Raw genomic sequence first — 15,022 nt, 5'->3', positions numbered from 1 at the left:
AGGGAGTTTGAAGAGTCAGGTGTTAGCCAGCTGCAAAAGATTCCTGTCTAAGGATCTATGAAGCCTTGGCCCAAGAGGGGGAAAAGAGAGCTCCATCAGCTTAGTGCTTGCAGCCAACCCAGTGGTTTACTCTGAAGAGCAAGCCTAAGAGAAGGTCCCTTTGCTGGGTTGCTGGTTACTCACTGGTTGGCCTTGAGGACCAGCGGGCCCTGTTGGGCCCTGCACCAACATGGAGGGAAGGAAAACAAAAAGTGTGAGGAGTTGCTTAATATCTCTCATCTCCTCACATTTATGCTTGACCCAACCAAGCAATCTTAACATATGGTATAAAACATTACAGAGTATGTTTGGGCTTTGAGTCATCACTGTGATCTGATTTTGAGTGGAATCCTACTGGTTTCATATAAGGTAAGCAAGTGCATTGTGTCTTTCGTATGCATTAATACTCCTTTATTTACATAGCACAATTATACATTTATAAAGACAAATACACAATAAGTAAGAATATTATAAATAATTATTAACTAGATATGATTAACTATATATTGTTACTTTCATAAGAAAAAATCACACTCACCAAGACGGTTGAAAGAAATATTCACTAAACACTAAACCAAGAAAATCATAACCATATCATGCTCTTTGTGAAAAAAAAAAAAAAGCACAATATTGTCAATTTCAACTTCACCATAAATAGGACATTATCTCACTGTCAGTACTTCACACTTACCGGTTTCCCATCCTGACCAGGTTTTCCTGGTCCTCCTGGTGGTCCCTGAAATGACAAACCACAGATTGCTTCTTATAAAATGTGTGGCAATCAGTAAATTCATAACCTGATTTTCTCGCTCTCTTTGCAATTTTTACAATGTTCTAGATTACACCGTGAGCCAGCTCACCTGCGAGCCATCACGTCCTCTTTCTCCAGACTCTCCTCTATCTCCTTTATCACCAGGAGATCCCGCAAAACCCTGTTAGACACATTAAAAGTAGCTAATTTGCATACAGACACATTCGACAGTGTATGACATGACATATGACACGGACATGACTCTTACCCGGTCTCCTTTAGGTCCTGGTACTCCTGCAGAACCAGGCTCTCCTCTCTGTCCTGCAACTCCTGGAGGGCCTCGGGCCCCAGGCGCACCAATCAGTACTGAGTCAGCAGATGCCCCCTACAGCACACACACACACAAATAAATATTTACTGTATGAACTCCATTCTATTTACTATGACTCCATGGTTACGCTACATCATAACGAGCATGAGAAGGAGTTCACCTTTTGACCTGGTGGGCCGGCTGGTCCCGTTGCCCCGCTAGTGCCCTGAAAAAACAGAGGAAATTTTCCGTTCACAAAAACTACCTTCATGTGGATGAAGTAAACATAGTCAATGTAACAAGCACTTACAGTCTCCCCTTTGTCCCCTTTCACTCCTCTCTCCCCCTGAAATACAGATATACATGATATTAGCAGAATAATGTTGAGTCCTTGAAAAATCTTCAGTTGTCTACTCCACTCTCATCTTCACCTTATCTCCAGGTCTTCCAGCCTCCCCCAGTTCCCCAGCTCGCCCAGGAACTCCCGGTATTCCCGGCTTGCCTGGCTCTCCAGCAGGCCCTGGGGGTCCCTCTGGCCCTCGCTCTCCAATGGCTCTTCCAATAGGCCCAGTTGCTCCCACGGGTCCTCGCTCTCCCTGGTCCCCTTTTGCTCCTCTCTCTCCTGGAACACCACGAGCCCCCTGGTGCAATGAGATAAATATAATTTTTTTTCTAATAATGTTGATTAGACTTATGAATAAACATTGAATTGTGGTGCACCATCTGGACTTGCCATGATCTTACTGGTGGTCTTCATCAAGTTTGAAAATTTTTTCTTAAGCCTCCAAGATTCCCTTTGTAATACTCACATCTGCACCAGATGGTCCTCTCGGTCCAGATTCACCCCTGTCTCCCTTTTCACCTTTCTCTGCCTTCTGCACTGTAGGAACCTGCGGCGTGTCCTTCCTGTCCACAACCACCTTCAGATCAGACACCTGTGTGGAGGACAGAAAAGGGAAATGGCTGGCAAGAGCTTCATGACTTTCAGCCGCAGGTACCTGTCTGTGAAATGCTTTGGACCACAGCTAAAAACAAGCCATTTAGATTTCATCTAGGCAGCTGGAAAGTTGCTTGTAATCAGTGTCTTTTGTGTCACTTTCACCTGCGGAGCTAGAAAAATGCAAGAGTCATTTTAAAATGAATTCGCACATAAACTCTGAGATATATAGTTTTACTGTGAGAGACTGAGATCGTTTTTCAGCTGCAAGAATACTAAATGAGGGTAGCAAACTCCACACTGTCAGAGCTACATTTATTCAAAGAAGTGACAATTCAGTCCTCTCTTTATAATGCCCATAAACCAAGAGCTAATCCAGAATTACTGAATTAAGAACACTGTTAATCTGCTTTTACTGGACCGAAGACATGTTTATTGTCAAACTAATAGAGCTGTTTGACGCAAGAAACAACAGCTCAACATGAATTATAAATACATCTGGAAGCTGTTAATAGTATGATGACATTTGTAAGGGCAAATGGACAAATACAACCCTTTGTATGCTCTAAGAAATGTTCCATTAGCAAGACAATTATGCTAAAATATTTCTATTACATATAAATACAGTATAGCTCCTAATTGACAAAAGATAAGAATCATTAACTTGCAATTCATTATTGTGTGGGGTCCACTTACCAGAATACCAAAGCCAGCCAGAGCCCTCTGTACATCCTGACAAGAGAAATAGACAAACATCATTCAACAGAGCTGACGCAAAAATTGACAATAAATGTTTCCACACATCACAGTGAGGTGTTGACGTCTTACCACTGCTGTCCCAGGCTTGCCCGGCGCCCCATCCTCTCCTGGGTCCCCCTGTCAATAAAAATAAATCAAAGTGTCAACACAAAACACATGAAACCTCACGCATGTCACACTTTCATTATAATAGCAATGGGAGTTTAACTTACAGCTTCACCTTTAAGGCCAGGTGGACCTCTCTCCCCCTGAAACAAAGAAAGTTAGAAGGTCAAAAAGTAGACTAAGTGGTTACTAATCTAAAGCAAACTCGGATCGATAAAGACAAGCATGACTTACTCTGGCTCCCACAGCTCCCGGTATCCCAGGCACGCCCTGAAGGACAGAGTAAAGACAATGATAAAAACATCAACAGATAAGACTGTGAGTTAAACATAGACTTACACAGGTTTATTGTCATATCGGCATACATATAGTCATAAATACAGAGGAACGAAATTTTATTTGTGCAGAATAAACTTGGACCTGAGTGCCATTTAGAGTGTGAATGTCAGACACAAGAGAAGAACCTGTTTGGTTTGGTCTGCATGAGGCTGGTGCGTAGACCCGCGCTGCTATCATGACTCACTGTAATATATCAACGTTAATATGCATTTAAAGAAGAGTAATTAACAACAATGTCATTCTCACTCACAGGGGTTCCTGGGGGCCCCTGCGGGCCTGGGGTTGGTGCCGCTTCAACTCCTTTAACATAAACAACCTGAGAGACAGGGACAATGCATAGATTAGGCATATGGAAAACTATCAATACCAATCATACTATTTTTCATGTGTGACTACATCAGTCGCACCTGTCCAGGAGGACCAATGTTGCCAGGTACTCCAGGAGGCCCCGGCGCACCAGAGGGTCCTACTGGCCCAGCAAGGCCCCGTTCTCCTTTCAGCCCATCACGGCCCTGGAAAAACACATGCGATTACACAAGTGAGACACTCCCTACATTGGGTTATTTCCTCCTGCGCTATAGTAGAGGCTGAACTATAAAATCAAAGCAGGTGGCCGCTGCCACCCCTCCACTGATGTTCTAGAGATAATTAATATGAATTTGCACATGAAAACAGCACTCTGACATTTGGCGCCTCTCTGGATTTCTCTCAGAAGTGGCTCCCCCTTAAAGGCTAAGCTTGATCATTAGAGGCTAGTGAATGTATATAGCTGCTTCTGAGAAGCCTATTGATTCAGCAGTGAGTCAGAGTGTGATGGTAATGTCAATGTCAGAGCAAACTACAGTTGATAAATACACACTTAAGAGTTCAAGAAAGGAAAGTACGAAAGCTGATGTGGGATAGAATAAAGTCAAGGAAGGCCGGATCAATAGAGGAAGTAGGGGGTGAGAAGAGGCAGGTTCTGTCAGACCAGATACAGGGTAGAAACAAACCGCCAACAAAACACAGAGATAATGATATAAAGAAAATCTGGCAAAACTGACATCTCTTCCAGCGGCTCCTGCTTCTCCTTTGTCACCCTGCAGATTAAAGACAGCAGTCAGGTTCACAAAGAAATGCAGGCATAATAAGCACAATCTTCATTCTAAATATTAAAATAAAAAGGCACTAGTCCTACCTAGCTAAATCATTCTTTGATTTAATTTGTAGTCAATTTTGTTTGATGTTGTTACACGACTTGTTTCCTGTAGAATTTAAAGTACTGGAAACACTTCAAAATAATATTCACAAATAGCTAGTGTTTTATCAAAGATGACAGTGTAACATAGCATCATTCGGAAATATCAGAAAATAACTATTTATGAGATTTAAGCAAGTAAATGTCAGACAGCAACATTTTGTTGTTATTCAATTTAAGCTTAAGGCATCCTGAAGCTATTTGACCAAACCTCATCCTGTCAGTGCCATATGATTGTATAAACTGATAAATAGCCACAAACCTTCCTCCCATCTTCACCTGGCACACCATCCTCACCCTGTAAGTCAAAGCAAAACGCATTACGGACTCTACAGGAACAAACTGAATAATGGCCAGTCCGCCGAAGGAGCACTCAGATAATTCAGTGCCACTGCTTCAGAGACTCACTTAAGACAGCCATTATGCAGCAGACCCTGAAATAAATGTCTGCACTGCTTTTTCAGCATGTTTCGCTAAACATCATTCACAGGAACGAGTACGTCAAAGCTGTTACCAATTAGAGAATGATAGAGAGACATACTGAGAGAAAAAACAAGCAATACAAGACAAGATTTATATTCCTACTGAACAGAATCAATGTCAAAATATAAAGTCACTAATAACAGATCACTAATAACAAGCGCAAGGCGTCATATTAGTTACCATTTTGCCAGGAGGCCCAGTTTTGCCATCTTCACCTGCTTTACCCTGAAATATAACAAGGATGATGAGACACAACTAAGTTAATGTGGTCGAAAACAGACTGAGATAAAGAAAAAACGACAGACTGATGGCAGGATACGTAAATAAAAAAAAGTATGTATGTGTGTGGGTGTGTGTGCACTTACAGGTGTCCCTGGAGTGCCTGGGGGCCCAACAGGCCCTGGGGGGCCCTGTTCCCCTCTTAGTCCGGGTAAACCCTGGTAAATAAAACCAGCACACATCACACGGAACGGTATAATCTCACTTAAATGTCTGGTGAGCTAACACTGATTTATATTTTGGCCTTCGCTATAATGTGGGAAGGTTAGGACAGTTAAAAGGGGTTTAAAATGTATGATTTAGTGGTGTAAAAGGTAGCAACATTTGACACAAATTAAATGTGGAGAGGATTGCACATGACAGAAATGGCAACTGCAATTCGTTTTGGTAGTACTGCAGCAACATTCGTAGAGCTGTCATCCGTTTTCCCCTTAAAATAGCATTTAGACTCTTTAGCTAAACTGTAAGCCGAGCCATTGTGGACTTTAAAATCATTACTATGGTCAATATTGCATGATAGTCTCTTGTGAAACTGGACTGGCCTGGAGACATCTTTCCCTACAGTCGTCTTATGCAACTGGCCACACCAGTGAAGTCTGAATTTTAACACCTCCACAGTGCCCTCTGCAGTACATCCATAGTCCACATAGGCGACAGCAAGTCAGAGGCAGGCATGTATTTACTGAACATGTATTTAATACAGAATTTGGACAATATGACAAAAATAAGAATGCATCTTTTTAATTTAGCAAATAAATACTACTCCCACTAATAAAGAGAGTATAACACAAAAACATCAGCATTTATTTCCCACTGATTATTGATAACTAATACACTGTAATACATAGAAAAAAGGAAACTCACATCTCTCCCAGGATCCCCCTGTTTCCCGGGATCACCCTGTAACATAAATACAGTGTATCAGCTACACACACACATTCATCACCCAGTAATGCCTTACATACGTTGTGTTTTATATTTTGTTGAAAAGATGGCATAAACTGAAGTACCCTTTGACCAGGTGCTCCAGAAGCACCCGGTTTACCGTCAAGACCGGGACGTCCATCTAACCCAGATGCTCCCCTTTCTCCCTGATCACACAGATGTTTGGGGTTAGAAAGCTACATTTACATTTAGCGTGAAACAGTTTAAGTGGCTCAAATACATTTTTGGCCTTTGCACTTCATTCCAATGGGAGTGTACTGCATGGGAAACAGAATCCAGAGGGATGAAGGGCAATGACACCTGCCTCTCACCAGAAAACGGGAAAAAGGTAACTTAATAAAATGACAAGGGCCAGTTTAGTAGGTGAGATTCAGTCACACGGATTAATTTCAAACCTTCTCTCCAGGCGCTCCTCTTTCTCCTGCGTCACCCTGGAAATATTAGAATTGAAAGTGTTGTAAATGTGTGTGCAAGGAAATGAACACATGGTTCAAATATTTACAGATATTATATGAGAAGTAATATAGGGAAGCAGGGACAGAAAGCAAACTCACTCTTGTGCCTGCGGGCCCTCGTTGTCCCTCAGAACCCTTTTATAGACAGCAGGGAGAGAGCAAGAAGTCACAGATACTGAATCAATAGGGAAAGGGGTCAATGCACATACAGATGTGTATACAGTACACATCAGATTGGATGCTCACCGGAGCATTTACAAATTGCGAGGCAAACTCACTTGTGGGCCTGGGGCTCCGGGAGTCCCTGCTTCGCCTTTCTGACCTTTGCTGCCATGCTCTCCTGGGTCGCCGCTGTCGCCCTGGCAATCATAAGATGTTTCTGCTTCATTTTACCCAGTTAACTTTCATTGTGTTTTACACCCAACTCTACACAGGTACAGTACACACCTTCTCTCCTCTGTCTCCTTTCAGCTGGCCCTGGATGTCCGCCTGTTGAACAGAACAATCGTCTCAGAATTGGGTTGAAGGAAATTCATTCAATGGTAAGAAGATGCTCCAGTTTAAGTTGATCAAAACTGTTTATTAATGATCATTACGGTTCACTTTGTTTTAAACACGCTGCACAGTGTGACATGCTCACCACTTTTCCTGGTTGTCCTGGAGGCCCTTGTGGTCCCTTGAAGAAGAGAGTGAAATATGTGAATCCACTAACAGTAGATCCAAAGTTCTACCAAGCACTTGGTAAAAATATATAATTAAAGCAGACAACAAACCAGTTCTCCTTTCTCTCCTCTCGCTCCCGCAGGTCCCGGGCTGCCCTATGATCAAACACAGATCAATAAAGATGCTGAGCAGCTGACCTTCCTCACTGTTTCTTCTCTCAAGACCTCAGTGGGATAGCAGAAGAGCATATTGAAAAGCTCTCTGTACGATGATACATAAATGTGTGTCTCACATTTCGTCCGTGCTCTCCTGGGTCTCCTGGGTCTCCTTTCTCTCCTGGTCGTCCTGGTTGACCAGCCAGTCCCTGAAGGGGGGTTAGTGAAAATGTTTGTTAACTGAACTTTGCATTGAAATAACTTTCAGAAAGAAAACTCGTCTATAAAATGTCTCAAGGACATTTGTCCTACCCTCAGCCCTCTTTCTCCCGCCTTGCCTGGAAGTCCAGGCTCCCCCTGATGAAAAGCAAGTTTAAAACAAACAAAAAAAGACATTTGCAGTGATATATACAGACTAATCTTTATAAATAAACACACATTTGTTACAATGAGAGTGGATGCTGGTAGATGCTGGAATTTGAAAAATAAAAATGAAATACAATACTCACAGGTGTGCCTTCGTCACCCTTCTCTCCTTTCTCTCCCTGTAAAACACAAGTAGAAATAATTCACTGATTATAACATTTCTACAGCATCAAGTGAATAGAGGGTCGGAACAGAGAACACATACAAATGAAAGTGCATTTATTTTTACCTCTAAAGTGGCATCATTAGAAATAGATGCATGTTGGAAGGAACAGAAGAAAGTTTAACAGGCGACCTGAGAGTGGCATGCAATGACTGATGGACTACTTTTTACAAAAGAATAATGTCGAGTCCTACTTCACTAAGAAGAAACCACCAAAAGAGTAGTTATTTTTCATCAAATTATGTCTTTAAACAATTAGTCAGCTATCAAAATAGCTATAATTTTATTTTATGTCAATTGATTAATCACTTAAACATTACTCCTCATTAATCATTTCAGCTCTAAAGATCACACCGTCACAATATAAATTCTGCTAAAAAGTCTTAACAATAATGTTTAATTATCACCTTCCTTCCTAGTGGATGTAGAGAATGCTAACAACAAGATACTGAAATACTCCACTCTGACCTCTTTCCCAGCAAGACCAGGCTTTCCTGAGATTCCTGGCCGACCATTCTCCCCCCTCTCTCCTGGTTCACCTGGATCTCCCTAAAGAACAGTTACAAGACAGTTTGAACAATAAAAGAAGAAAAGACAAAACAAACAAACAAACATAGCAGGCCTCTCACCTTGGCACCCGGCCTGCCACTGATACCAGGAAGTCCCTAAGGGTAGAGCACATGTTTTATATATTTGCGGTCTGAGCGGTTTTGGGGCATGACTTACACAGACAGGTGGCACAAGGGAACGTTTCATGAATAAACGATGCTGTTGTCGGGAAAAATATCACAGTACCTGTAAACATTATGACTGCACCATTTGTTATCCTAATAAAGAGGCGTTACAATGACTTACTCTGTCTCCCGGCTCTCCTTTAGGTCCAACGCCACCTGACCCTCCTGACCCTGGAGAACCCTTGCAAAATGACAATGATTGGAAATTTCATTTAGATAGATGACACACACACACACACACACACACACACAAACAATTCCATGTTTTCCAGAGCATTGTCATCCACTGGCTGCTCACTTTCTCTCCTCTCTGTCCCGGTTCTCCTTTATCTCCCCTCGGCCCCTCAGGACCAGCCGGGCCTCGCTCCCCCTGTGGGTGAACAGCAAAGGAAAGGAAAGGAAAGTCATCAGGGTGAAGGATGATGGGTCAGTGGACAGTGTTAAAATAAAAAGTTATACGACAAGAGAATGATAGCTTACCATTTCCCCTTTCTTCCCTGGAACACCTAGAGCCTGCATGATTTAAATAAAACAGTAAAGACTCGTCATCCTAGACAAAGACTGTCACTGATATTGACTACATGTCCAAAATGAAAGGACAGATAAATTATTATATGTGGGGATTTGTTTTCTTCTTATCTGATAACTCACACTTCTGCCGGGCTCCCCTCGTGCACCTTCATTTCCCTGGGAACAGACAGGTTCACTTGTTCTTTCATCTTTGCTTGGAAATTCATTACATCAGATTATGAAACGTTCTGTGATGGAGTCACGTTCCTGTTGACCTGCTGCTTCTCAGATGATTACGCTAAATTGAATCAGTCTCACCTTTTCTCCAGGCGGTCCACTGGGCCCTGGTAAACCCTGATGAAAAGTGGAAAGACTCGTTCAGGAGATATGCATTTACTGTATAAAAGTCAGACCATGCAGCAAATTTGAAACAGAAAGGCACACTGGTGTCATTAGCCAAGACTAAGTGGCAGTCTGTCACTCACTCTCAAGCCTGGAGTTCCTGCGAGGCCCGGCTTCCCTGGGTCCCCCTGAAAGACAACATGATTCAGGTAACAGCACAAAATCCCACTAAGAAAGGGACAGGATGAACATTTGAACTATTTAACAAAATCCGAACGACTGCTGTACTCACTTTCTCCCCAGTTTCACCGGACGCCCCTCTCTCCCCCTGCAAGGACACACATGTCCAGATTCACGGATTGTTTTCTGGGTGAAATTTGCCAACACGTGCAGTGCGAATCTGCGACTGTTACTGTTGACACTGGAGTCTTTCCAGGACTTGTTCTAGATGCTAAGACGAAAGGTCTGACTTACTGTCAACCAATGCCTTCACCTTACAGAAAAGGTTTGCCACCTGGTGTGTACACTGTACATTACATAACTTTTAAAATTATTATACTGTAAATGTGCAACAGCTGCTTGGGACAGTTTGTTGCTTGCAATTGTTAGAGCTTCTCAACTTGAATGGGCTCACCTGTAAATAACTATTATGTGTGTAACATCAAGGAATTTTACACATAATGTAAATATATTTTTCTGATGCAAAGAGCAATCAGCCATTACCCAAACTTTCCACTCAGTGTGCATGACTATGAACACTATCAGATGTTAATCTCATCAAAAAAAAAAAAAAAAAAAAGAAAATTGGGATAATAAGACCTTGGAATTGACATAAAGCTTTAAAGCTTTCAGTTCAGGTACAGACTAGTTCTCTGATGCATGGTTTCATTGGATTGTAGAAAAAAGACAGCCTGCTGTGCCTCCACCCTTTTCTAACCGACATTTTTAATTTACACTAATGTGAGCTTAACCTGGCTGGCTCACATCTGGCTCAGCAAGATTGTTAATATCATCCCATTCTTGACTCTTCAATTTTGGTGAAATTGCATGGGCTCTCCCCTGTGGTAACACTTACTAATATACTGTAAGTGAATATGAATCACAGTCATTTAGACTACTAAAAACCCACACTTCGACTTACAGACATGCACATACTTGACTGATTCACACTCAAATCTTGTGACTCACCCTGTCTCCCTGTGATCCAGGCTCACCTGGCTGTCCTCGGTCACCCTGTCAGAATGGAGAGAGTGAGAGAGGTCATTCTTCTATCTACGCTTCACAACAGGAGTGATTTTTCTTCCCTTTATCTTACCTTGCTACCAATTTCACCTGGAGGGCCACGGGGACCCTGAAAGACATGAAATACAAATTAAATATCATCAAGGAGGTTATGTTTTAGTCCTGCTAGTTCATGTTTCCGTCTGTTACTGGGCAGGACATTTTAAAAATGACATAGAAGATTTCAGTGAAAGTGGATGGAAAGTTGTACCATGGGCCAAGAAAGAACTGAATAGTTCTGTCAATCGCACCACCATGTGACAATTTATTAAGCACTTTATACCTTTGTTCACAATGCATTATTCTTTTTTCCTTGGCCTAATATGCGTCTATGACAATGGCTGCACATGCAGATGCAGCGGCCAGTAGCTCCTTCAAACTTTTACTATTTCTTTTTACATATAGCCGAAAAGGCGCGACACTCCGGCAAGATGGGAGGAGGTGGCCCTGTGTTTAACATCGATGATGCTTGGTGGCCACACATAGAAAAGTGGATGGACACTGTTTAAAAACCATTTTATCATCGCTCTCTTGTTACTGCTGCTTTACATTTTCACACAAATTCAAAAAATGCACCACAGAATTATTTCTTGGGTGTATACATGTATGTATATAAATAATTGTATAGGCCTATATTGTTTATTTTATATGCTCATCTATTCTAATATACAATACATTTAATTATTTGTTATGTTCTATGTATGTAGTATGAAGGGACTACAAACTTTCATTTTTTCCCGACATATAGGAAGCAGATTTTATGACATACATTCTGACATTTTATACAATATTTACCAAGAATATTGTGATTCATAGGTCTTTTTATTCCACAGCACTTTCCAGTAACTTGCAAATGGTTACCAAAAACTCAATTTGCAATTTCAGACATATTTTGATCTTGTGTGCACAAAGCAACTTTGTGAGATCCTGCCAAATTTGATGGTATTTTACCCAGGTGGTGCTAGAGCATCATGATGAATTCAAATTAATATATAGGTCACAGGAGATTATATATAATATTAATTATTAGATCAATAATTAGAAGTCCTGCTTGTACAAAGTTCCAGGATTTTGGTAAAAGCAGTGTGACTGTCCTTGAATTTGTGATGGGTGTGACGAGGATTGTGGAGGCATAGCAGAGGTCTGTGCTATCAGTGCTTTCTAGTATTTACTGTTTTCATATTGTGCAAAAACCAGATTCATCATCATGACATCAGCTATCGAAAAATGTGTTCAACCTACCCTGTCCCCAGGCTCTCCTTGCCTGCCTGGAGGCCCGGGTGTCCCATCACCACTGCTGCCCTGAAAAACAACCACAAGCCATTTTTTATGACACCTCACATGCTCAAACACTCATACACTAAATCAATCTGCAGCTACCTTGTCTCCTTTGCTGCCCTGTGGTCCTGTTGGCCCTATAGGACCCTGAGCCCCTGGAGGTCCTGGAGTACCCTGATGATAAAAATGTAATTAGAAAATACAAAATACACCCCCCCCTCCACATGCACACAGGGTTCATCTGCGAACTAAACTTGTCAGCACATTGGCAGTGATTGACAGTGCTTACTGGGGAGCCCTTCTCGCCCTTTACAGCCACCCCGCTGCCGACTCCTGGAGGTCCCTGTCAGCAAACAGAGATAAGAGCAGAGAATCATTGCGCTCGCGTGCTCCTCGGGATATTTCTACAGTGAGAGGACAATCTAGTGATGATGTGACTCACCCTCTCTCCTGGGCTGCCCTTGTCTCCCTGGAGGGGGGGAGGGGGTGGGGGGGGGGAGAGAAAGATGAATGCTGAACATCATTTTTAGGGAAGGTTTCTCTATGAGAATCTACACAAATCTGACGTGCTGTTTCGACAAAAATAACACTTCTCTGCTGCTCCATAATTTTTCTTAACACTTAGGCAAATGACATATATGATAATAAAAATCATTAAGATCTACAAAAACCCTAACTTTTAAAGGTAAAATTGTACTTTCAAAATGAAATTGTGTAACACACATTACCTCTAAAATCCAGATTTCCTTGCAGTAAGTTGAGCCTCCACAGAATTTTATATGTAAATGGCTCAATGCTACCACCATGTGCACAAGTCTGACAATAACAGTTTTATCTTAGACCAGTGGTTTATAACAACCAACAGAAAATTCTATTTATGGGAGACTGAAATAGCCTGAATATCATAGAAAGAGGAGACAGATGCTCACTACAGTTTCAAAGACAACTTCTGTTTTTTTTGTGAGTTTTGATTTGTTATTTGCACTTAATGAAGATGTGAGCAGTCCCAACATCAGAATTTGGAAAATCTGAAAAGTGAATCATTTTACCTCAGTTATGGAGTGATACTTTTAGACTACTATTTACAACAGGTGTATTTTCGAATGAAAAAAATAACATAATGTTACATTCATAAGCTGGTGTCAGGATCCTAAAGTTACTTTCTAGGAGATGCAGCATGGGAGGATGCCAACCTTGATGGAGAGTCCTGGTGTTCCTGGTAAACCTGGACGACCATCCTGACCAGATGTCCCCGGCACTCCAGGGGCACCTTTGGCCCCATCGTTGCCTGGCCGACCCGGAGTACCCTTAGTACACAACACAAACACTGGTTCACCTGTCGAAATGACTTCTAAAACATCTAGACAGTTAAACCAGGCCAGACGGCAGCTGGAAATCACTTTGCAGATGAGAGTCTGGAAAGTTTGTATGAGTAATGCCCACTTTGGGCATTACTTTAGGATTGTGGTGAAAATCACTTGTTCTGGATCTCGATGATGTGATTGTCTTTTAGCTGTTTTCTGCACTGGCTTTCCAGTTTGTTTCTTACCGGTATTCCCGGGATGCCTGGCTCTCCTTTCCGCCCTGGAAGACCCCCTCCAGATATAGCTGAGCCCGGTTCACCCTGAAGCATCAGCAAAGCAGCGTGAAGACACATGCACTTTGCACACATCTTTTAATCTGGCACAAAGAAACTACAAACTCTTTTGAGGTGGGTCAGGAAAAAGGCTAGAAATGATCACTCAGCTCACCCTTTCACCTTTACTGCCCTGTGGTCCTTGTGGACCTGTCCCTCCCGGTTCACCCTAGAACAAGATAAAAACACTTAGGAAGCACTGTAGTTGATATTCAGATGTCCACTTATGTGTGCACGTCAGGAGAACGAGGGTTACTCACTGGGTCTCCTCTGACACCAGGTAGGCCCTGTGAACCCTGCAGACACAAAAACAAAATCATGTTGTTAACTGTATGCTAATACGCCAACGTGAACAAGTTCAGTGGGTCTGTGGGTTCGGGGCACTTTACTCACCGGGACCCCTGCACTTCCGGGGGAACCTGATCGTCCTGGCAAACCTGGACTTCCATCAATGCCAGGAAAACCCTACACAGAAAACAAACTGCTTGCTAATTCAGTCCAAATTAGGTACATAGGTACGGTATAGTTTTGGTATGGTCTGAGATGTACTCACTCTCTCCCCCTTTTCTCCTTTCACCCTTGCTGAGGGGTCAAAAGGGACAGTTTGGCCTGGTGGGCCTGGGCGTCCTTCAGGCCCTCTGGGGCCTTCCCTCCCAGGCAAACCATCCCGACCCTACATCACACACACATATGGACACCATATTAGTATGCACAATCAAAAATATTTTTGAAAAATCGGTACATTGCTGTATAGAAGAACCATCAATGTCAGTTTAATGACTCACAGGCTCTCCCTTGCGTCCATCGGCACCGTCTCTGCCTCGGTCACCCTGTGGAGTCAAACAAAAAATGGCACTTTAACAGCTGAAAATACAAATTACAAGAAGAGTGGTAAAAGATATTGCAACTTTCTGCACTGTACCTTTTCTCCACGATCTCCCTTCTCACCCTAAAAGAAATAGGAAAGATTAAACTTAGAAATCATAAATTAAGGAGCAGAAGGTAAGAGAAGTGTGTTCATCAAAGCTGGAGAAGGAGTAGAGCTGGAGTCTGTCCAATATACTGAGCTGTGATAATAATGACAAAAGGTTTTAATACAGTATGAAAGGGCAGTTGGAGAATAACTCACCTGGGGACACTGAATGGTACACTGGTCCGGACCCGGACCTACCTAACCAAAACAAGGACAGTTACA

The 15,022-nt window shown here is 42.3% G+C and overlaps 1 protein-coding gene across 3 annotated transcripts in view; it reads right to left on the bottom strand.

Annotated features, from left to right (window-relative positions):
* col7a1 (collagen, type VII, alpha 1) overlaps positions 1-15,022 on the bottom strand; it is a 61,344-nt gene that overhangs the window by 26,236 nt on the left and 20,086 nt on the right. For 2 of the 3 annotated variants that reach the window (XM_038697389.1, XM_038697391.1), the window contains exons 28-80: positions 14,957-14,998; positions 14,750-14,776; positions 14,613-14,657; positions 14,381-14,500; positions 14,221-14,292; positions 14,088-14,123; positions 13,943-13,996; positions 13,741-13,815; positions 13,385-13,498; positions 12,634-12,660; positions 12,481-12,534; positions 12,294-12,365; positions 12,156-12,215; positions 10,948-10,983; positions 10,821-10,865; positions 9,925-9,960; positions 9,776-9,820; positions 9,609-9,644; positions 9,432-9,467; positions 9,261-9,293; positions 9,079-9,150; positions 8,902-8,961; positions 8,676-8,711; positions 8,515-8,595; positions 7,967-8,002; positions 7,770-7,814; positions 7,595-7,666; positions 7,413-7,457; positions 7,280-7,315; positions 7,087-7,128; positions 6,918-6,998; positions 6,739-6,774; positions 6,580-6,615; positions 6,250-6,330; positions 6,104-6,139; positions 5,326-5,397; positions 5,141-5,185; positions 4,740-4,775; positions 4,284-4,319; positions 3,648-3,752; positions 3,491-3,556; positions 3,136-3,171; positions 3,009-3,044; positions 2,866-2,913; positions 2,734-2,769; positions 1,910-2,035; positions 1,532-1,741; positions 1,411-1,446; positions 1,282-1,326; positions 1,059-1,175; positions 900-971; positions 731-775; positions 184-219 (exon numbers count right to left, since the gene is read on the bottom strand). In XM_038697389.1, the coding sequence (XP_038553317.1) occupies positions 184-219; positions 731-775; positions 900-971; positions 1,059-1,175; positions 1,282-1,326; positions 1,411-1,446; positions 1,532-1,741; positions 1,910-2,035; positions 2,734-2,769; positions 2,866-2,913; positions 3,009-3,044; positions 3,136-3,171; positions 3,491-3,556; positions 3,648-3,752; positions 4,284-4,319; positions 4,740-4,775; positions 5,141-5,185; positions 5,326-5,397; positions 6,104-6,139; positions 6,250-6,330; positions 6,580-6,615; positions 6,739-6,774; positions 6,918-6,998; positions 7,087-7,128; positions 7,280-7,315; positions 7,413-7,457; positions 7,595-7,666; positions 7,770-7,814; positions 7,967-8,002; positions 8,515-8,595; positions 8,676-8,711; positions 8,902-8,961; positions 9,079-9,150; positions 9,261-9,293; positions 9,432-9,467; positions 9,609-9,644; positions 9,776-9,820; positions 9,925-9,960; positions 10,821-10,865; positions 10,948-10,983; positions 12,156-12,215; positions 12,294-12,365; positions 12,481-12,534; positions 12,634-12,660; positions 13,385-13,498; positions 13,741-13,815; positions 13,943-13,996; positions 14,088-14,123; positions 14,221-14,292; positions 14,381-14,500; positions 14,613-14,657; positions 14,750-14,776; positions 14,957-14,998 (3,063 nt within the window). The remainder of the gene's footprint in view (positions 1-183; positions 220-730; positions 776-899; positions 972-1,058; positions 1,176-1,281; positions 1,327-1,410; positions 1,447-1,531; positions 1,742-1,909; positions 2,036-2,733; positions 2,770-2,865; positions 2,914-3,008; positions 3,045-3,135; positions 3,172-3,490; positions 3,557-3,647; positions 3,753-4,283; positions 4,320-4,739; positions 4,776-5,140; positions 5,186-5,325; positions 5,398-6,103; positions 6,140-6,249; positions 6,331-6,579; positions 6,616-6,738; positions 6,775-6,917; positions 6,999-7,086; positions 7,129-7,279; positions 7,316-7,412; positions 7,458-7,594; positions 7,667-7,769; positions 7,815-7,966; positions 8,003-8,514; positions 8,596-8,675; positions 8,712-8,901; positions 8,962-9,078; positions 9,151-9,260; positions 9,294-9,431; positions 9,468-9,608; positions 9,645-9,775; positions 9,821-9,924; positions 9,961-10,820; positions 10,866-10,947; positions 10,984-12,155; positions 12,216-12,293; positions 12,366-12,480; positions 12,535-12,633; positions 12,661-13,384; positions 13,499-13,740; positions 13,816-13,942; positions 13,997-14,087; positions 14,124-14,220; positions 14,293-14,380; positions 14,501-14,612; positions 14,658-14,749; positions 14,777-14,956; positions 14,999-15,022) is intronic. The other variant, XM_038697390.1, reaches the window with a different exon arrangement.

Source organism: Micropterus salmoides, unplaced genomic scaffold (genome assembly GCF_014851395.1).
Source record: "Micropterus salmoides isolate LMB-PRFRI ecotype aquatic unplaced genomic scaffold, ASM1485139v1 Ms_hic_scaffold_4, whole genome shotgun sequence".
In the NCBI taxonomy this organism is placed as follows: Eukaryota; Metazoa; Chordata; class Actinopteri; order Centrarchiformes; family Centrarchidae; genus Micropterus; species Micropterus salmoides.
The sequence above is the reverse complement of the archived record's forward strand: the minus strand, read 5'-3'. Positions and strand labels throughout refer to the sequence as shown.